The 6,604-nt window shown below is 51.3% G+C and overlaps 1 protein-coding gene across 2 annotated transcripts; it reads left to right on the top strand.

The window, feature by feature from the left end:
- The first annotated feature begins 240 nt into the window (after window positions 1–240).
- On the top strand, window positions 241–2,995 carry INHA (inhibin subunit alpha). Of its 2 annotated transcripts, none has more exons than XM_067740456.1 (2): window positions 241–635; window positions 2,001–2,995. In XM_067740456.1, the coding sequence occupies exons 1-2, from the start codon at window positions 374–376 to the stop codon at window positions 2,831–2,833; spliced, it is 1,095 nt and encodes a 364-aa protein (XP_067596557.1). In that variant the 5' UTR covers window positions 241–373; the 3' UTR covers window positions 2,834–2,995. The 2 variants fall into 2 exon arrangements, with proteins under 2 accessions (XP_067596557.1, XP_067596558.1); XM_067740457.1 differs by having other exon boundaries at window positions 496–635; window positions 1,299–2,995.
- The last annotated feature ends 3,609 nt before the right edge of the window (window positions 2,996–6,604 follow it).

Below are 6,604 nucleotides of genomic sequence, written 5' to 3'. Positions count from 1 at the left end.
CTGGGTTGTGACTCACTCTGTGTGTGTGTGTGTGTGTGTGTGTGTGTGTGTGTGTAGCGGGGAGGGGTTGTACGTGTGGGTCAGGTCACTTGGGGTGAAAGCCCTCGCCAGCCCCTCCCCCACATTCCTGGCGGGAGTGGGAGATAAGGCTCAGGGCCACAGACATCTACGTCAGAGATAGGAGGTCTCAATGCCATGGGCAGGGGCAACTGGACTGCGGGGCGTGGGAAGGGCTGGGGAAGACTGGGGTGAGAAGGATAGAAGAGGGCGGGTGGTGGGATGGGGAGGGCAGAGTGGGGAGGCCCTGGGCAGACCCTGGCAGAAGGGGTACGGGGCAGGGTGCGGGTTCACCGTTGGCAGGGCCAGGTGAGCTATGTGGCCTCAGCTGCTTCTCTTGCTGCTGGCTCCACGGGGTGGGCATGGCTGCCATGGGCCGGAGCTGGACCGGGAACTTGTCCTGGCCAAGGTGAGGGCCCTGTTCCTGGATGCGTTGGGAGCCCCAGCAGTGACTGGGGAAGGTGGGAATCCTGGAGTCAGGCGTCTGCCCCGAAGACATGCTGTGAGGGGCTTCATGCGCAGGGGCTCTGAGCCCGAGGAAGAGGATGTCTCCCAGGCCATCCTTTTCCCGGCTACAGGTAACGAGGGTGGGGAGCTGGTAGCTTGACTTTGGTAAACAGTGTGGTACTGCAGGGGCTTGGGAGCCAGGCAGGTCTGCGTTTGAATCCCAGACCTGCGACTCAACTGGCCTTGCAGTAATGGACCAGTTACTGAACCTTCCTGAGCCTCTGTCTCCTCATCTGTAAAAAGGGCAATAATGCCTGCCTCTCAGGATTAAGTGAGATGGTGTATCTAGCGTGCATGGTTCACAGGAGGCATTTGGGAGACAGTCGTCTGGGAGGCCAAGGGTCTCTAGGGACAGAGATATCTGGGCATGGGCCCCTTCCTGCCATCTTTCCTTCTATCTTTGCTTTTGTTCCCTGCTCCAAACACTGTTTCTTTAGCCCCAAGTAGCTGAGACTTGAGAAGATATCAGGGATGCAGGAGAAAGATTAGCTGCGAAACTAGTCTACCTTCTCTTGAGTTCTCTCCTCATCTCCCCATGTTGCACTGACTCAATGAGTAAAGCCCTCCTGTGGCTAAACTTTCTTGTAATCTGGCCCGCTTTGCTCTCAGAGAGGAACCCTTGCCTCCCTGCACTTCGGGCCCCGTGCAGCACAGTGAGTGTGGCTTTGGGATCAGGCAGAATCCCAGCCTGGCTACTTAGCAGTTAAATGACAGTTCATCTTTCTAACCCTCAGTTTTCTTATCTGCAAAATGGATCAGTTGTGAGGTTTATATTGAGATAACCCACATAACCCTACAGCCCAAGCTGCCAGTTCTTCAGCTCATGCTGGTTCATGATCGTTTGGTGCCATCTATATACCTGTCAGGGTAAGGATGCCAACTGCATTTTCTTAGAAAGCACTGTCCTCGTTCTGAGTTACATCCTTTCTCCTCCCCGCTCCTCCTTCTCCTCCTTCTTCTTGGTGTTAACCTGCCTTTTTAAGGTGGAATTATTTTAAAGACTTTCTCATGCAGTATTTCTGACACATAAAAAGACATAAAGAGTAATATAACGAGTGCTTGTGTACACAGCATTCAAGGTACCATTTCATAGTATCACATGAACAAAAATTTAAATATAACTATCAATTCTAGGCCTTGGTGAGGGGAGAAAGTGCAGGCCATCTTACACGTCGCTGATGGGAATATTAATTGGTAAAACCACTTCAGAGAGAAGTTGGCAACGTCTGGTATTTTTGTAGTCCTTTAATGATGAAATAACAAACGGGGAGCCTCTGTCAGTTCCCCCTGAGACTGAGGAGAGTCCCGCTCTGGCAAAGCACTCAGTAGGGCGCTTGGCAAGCTTATGAGTGGCAGCCACATCCCTCCTGCTGAGGAGGAGGGTCCCGGGTTCTGCCAGTCAGGGCTGCTCTCTCCCTTCCCTCTGCCTCCTACAGGTGCTCGCCTCGGGGACAAGCCAGCTGCCGGAGAGCTGGCCCAGGAGGCCAAGGAGGGCCTCTTTACATATGTGTTCCGGCCATCCCAGCACACACGCAGCCGCCAGGTGACGTCGGCCCAGCTGTGGTTCCACACGGGACTGGACAGGCAGGAGACAGCAGCCACCAATAGCTCTGGGACCCTGCTCGGCCTCCTGGCACTGTCGTCCGGGGGTCCCACAGCTGTGCCCATATCACTGGGCCAGGCACCCCCTCGCTGGGCTGTGCTGCACCTGGCCGCCTCTGCTTTCCCTCTGCTGACCCATCCCGTCCTGGTGCTCCTCCTGCACTGTCCTCTCTGTTCCTGCTCAGCGCGGCCCGAGGCCACCCCCTTCCTGGTGGCCCACACTCGGGCCAGGCCTCCCAGCGGAGGGGAGAGAGCCCGCCGCTCCACGCCCCCGCTGCCCTGGCCTTGGTCTCCTGCCGCGCTGCGCCTGCTGCAGAGGCCTCCGGAGGACCCCGCCGCGCATGCCGACTGCCACAGAGCGGCCCTCAACATCTCCTTCCAGGAGCTGGGCTGGGAACGGTGGATCGTGCACCCTCCCAGTTTCACCTTCCACTATTGTCATGGGGGCTGTGGGCTGTCCACCCCGCCGGACCTGTCCCTGCCAGTCCCTGGGGCACCCCCTACCCCTGTCCAGCCCCTCTCTCTGGTGCCAGGGGCCCAGCCTTGCTGCGCTGCTCTCCCAGGGACCATGAGGCCCTTACGTGTCCGCACCACCTCGGATGGAGGTTACTCTTTTAAGTATGAGATGGTGCCCAACCTGCTCACGCAGCACTGTGCTTGCATCTAAGGGGGTCCATCTAAGGGGGTCCTGCTGGTGGCCGAGTCGCCACCATTACCAGCCTGGAGGAAGGGCAGGGTTCCCACCTCCCCGCTCCTTCCACCTCTCTGCCTGGAGGCTCCCCTCCCTATCCCGTCCCTGTCCCACGGGTAACGTGACAATAAACAGTATAGTGCATATGACTCGGTGTGTATTCTTAGGCTTCTCTGACACGTTGTGTGTGTCGGGGTGAGGTCTGGGCCCCGGGAGCATGGGATTGTGGGATCTCAGGTCACTCAGCCTCACTTGACCTCAGAGATGTGGGGTTTACCAGCTGTAATTGGATGTGTATCTGGTAGGAAGCTACAATGCTTGGGGATGACAAAAAGGTGCTTCCCAGCTCAGGACAGCCACTCTGGAGCCAGAACTGGCCGTCATACAAGCTGGACCTGATGTGTCGGTTGGGTGGCCTGCTGTGCACACCTCATAGTGCCTACGCCCAAGTGGCCTAATCGCCCCCTCCTTGCCACACTCTGCCCTAGCTGATGGATGCCTAGCTCAAGGTCAGGCGATTTATAGATGTGCCCTGTGTATCTTTACATAATCCCTTAACTCAGCCCTTAATGTCAGACGGTGGAAAGGCAGAGAAACCATTTGCTCTTGTGTGAACTTGTGCCCACACTGAGAGCCCAGAGTGCACAGAGTCCTTTTCTTTTCTTTTCACGTTGCATCTCCTATCAGTCCATTCTGCCCCACCTTGACCGGGCCCCACTTCCCTGGCCTTCCTGCTTTCTTTTTCACTCCCCTCCTTCTCCCCTTGGTCTTAGTATCCTCCTGCTCTGCCCTAGGTCCTGGCTCTCAGCCAGTAGGTTCCATCCAGTCTCCCTTTAAGGGGTGTGTGTGTGTGTGTGTGTGTGTGTGTGTAGGGGAGGGTTGGGGATGTTCAGGTCCCTCAGATCGAACTCTAGAGCACTTCCTGATGTTGACTGCACAACTGCAAAGTGTAGTTATGCTAACACAAGACTCCCTCCTACTAACCCAGATCCACGGGGTGTGGAATGGGCCGGTAAGTTCCTGTCCCAGGAGGGGTGTGGAGGGGGGACAATCCCAACCTGTCACCTTAGGCTAATGCCTTCTCGATACTTGAGCTGAGCTGGGTGAGCTATTGTTCCTCACAGCACCAGAGCCCCCAAGGCAGCCCACTCCGACTGCATGAGGCCCGGTCTCAGTTGATGCTGCTGCTAGGGAGTTGGGAACTCGCCTGTTCACAGGCCTGGGTCTCTCCAAGCATCTTCATCGACACCCAGCATTGCAACTGGTACGCTCAGGGCCCCTGGGCTCCCCACTCAGGCGGGGGACTGGGGAGAGGGCTGGTTGGGCTGGGCCAGTGGTGGGAATGGGAGATTTTCCTCAAGGCCGTCTAAGCACCGCTCTCTCCCTGTCTGGCTTCCCTTGCCTGGTCACCCCTGCCCTGAGCGGGGCTTGTCCCTGAGACCTTCAATCCTCTTACTAGGCTTAGGATGCTCCCTCGTCCTGCTGGGGCCATCTAGGACACTGTGATGTCCAGACTTTCCCTGTGCCAGGGATGTGGATGTCATCTGAGGGCTGGGGACACTCTACCTAGGGCCACAGGGTTCTCTACTAGGCCAGTTAGCAGATGGGTGTTGCTAGGGAAGTGTTTTCACATATCTGATACAGAGTGAGAGAAATGAGTGCCACATAGTAACTTTCACAAAGCCAAAGGTATTCTTTCTAAAGGGCTGCCCTGTATTCTAAAATTATCCTTCCTGTGTATGTGTGTCAATATGTTATTTCTTTTATGATATCATAGTGATGGTAGACGGTAGGGGTTTGGTTTGTTTGTTTGTTTTTAAGTTTTTACTTAACAAAATTAAAACTTGGCAATTCTAATTTGGATCCTAAGATTTTTCTTTGTAATTTCGCTGCTGAAATCTGTGAAATCCTAAAGTCTGGGAGTCACTGGGATGGGCCACCCTTCCAGGGTCTCTAAGGCCTTTGAGTCCACTAACTTAGCAAGTCAGGAAGAAATGTTCACCCCTCCCTAAGAGGGGCCAACAGTGGCTAAGAAAATCTGTCTTCACTCCTGGCCATGAGACTAAAAGCAGTAGACTTCAGAGATTTTCCCTGTTCCCTGTGGTAATCATTAGAGACATTTTGAATAATCTTCACTCAGAGACAAATTGAACAGAAAATTCAACTCAAACTGGCTTAGACCAAAGAAAAATAGAATTAAAAAAATCACTGGCTTATGACAAGTCCACAGGCATAGCTGGCTAAGGTATGGCTTGATTCTGGGGTCAAAAGACACTACTGTACCAGGATCCAGCTATAGGCTCTACGTCCCCTGATTGGGCTCCATCCCAGGTCCAAGGCAGCCTGGGCAGTTCCAGCCTCTCATCATCACACCACTTGGTCTAGTAGGAGGGAGTTTGCTTATAGAAGTCCCAGATTGGGTCTTGGTGGCCTGACTGTCCTGATTAGGGTCATGTGCTCCTCCAGGAAAGGTGGCTGAGGGAACAGAATGAGTTAATGACTTAGATCATGTGTCCTACCCCTGGAGTCCAGAGCCTAAAGCACAAGGTGAAGTTATTACCTGCTTCCCCAAAGTAGAGTGCAGTTACCACACAAAGGTGGGATAGATGCTGAAAGAAAAGTACCGCTGGTTCCTCCTCCTAATTATGTCTCAAATCAAGCCCTTTCTCTCTCTCTCTACATAGACACTATTTTGCCATTTAAAGGGAACTTCTTTTTTTTTTAATTGAAGTATAATTGATTTATAAAAATTGTGTTAGTTCCAGGTATACAGCAAAGTGATTCAGTTATATACATATTTTTTCAGATTATTTTCCATTATAGGTTATTACAAGGTATTGAATATAGTTCCCTGTGTTATGCAGTAAATCCCTGTAGCCTATATAATTTATGTATAGCAATTTGTATCTGTTAATCCCATACTCCTAATTTATCCCTCTCCCCCACCCCCTTTCCCCTTTGGTAACCATAAGTTTGTTTTCTATGTCTATGAGTCTGTTTCTGCTTTGTGTATAGATTAATTTGTATTACTTTTTAGATTCTACATATAAGTGATATCATATAATATTTGCCTTTCTCTGACTTACTTCACTTAGTATGATATTCTCTAGGTCCATCCATGTTGCTGCAAATGGCAATATTTCATCCTTTTTTATGACTAATATTCCATTATATATATAATATTCATATATATATATATACACACATATATATGTGTATATATATACAACACTACATCTTAAACCAATCACCTGTTGATGGGCATTTGGGTTGTTCCCATGTCTTGGCTACTGTAAATAGTGCTGCTATGAACACTGGGTACATGCATCTTTTTGAATTAGAGTTTTTGTCTTTTCTGGATATATGCCCAGGAGTGGGATTGCTGGATCATACGGTAGCTCTATTTTTAGTTTTTTAAGGAACCTCCATAGTGTTTTCCATAGTGGCTGCACCAATGTACATTCTAAAGGGCGATTCTTGATTGAGCAATTCAGCAGCCTCCTTAACCAGTCTCTAAGCAGTCACTCCCTACCTCTCCAGTCTATGTCACACCTGGTGCGGAGAGGATAACTTCTTTGGTGATTTTGTCCCTTAGGTGATGAAAAACTTGTCTACCCAAAGTTCAACTTGCTTTGTGTGGTGTAACAGCCCTTTACAATAGACCCTACACCTATCCTTGCAGACTTGGAGTGATACAGTCATGAGCTAAGGGATGCCAGCAGCCTCTACAGGTTGGAAGAAGCAAGG

This window comes from Pseudorca crassidens, chromosome 6, assembly GCF_039906515.1.
Source record: "Pseudorca crassidens isolate mPseCra1 chromosome 6, mPseCra1.hap1, whole genome shotgun sequence".
Taxonomy (NCBI): domain Eukaryota; kingdom Metazoa; phylum Chordata; class Mammalia; order Artiodactyla; family Delphinidae; genus Pseudorca; species Pseudorca crassidens.
This window is presented reverse-complemented; position numbering and strand designations above follow the sequence as displayed.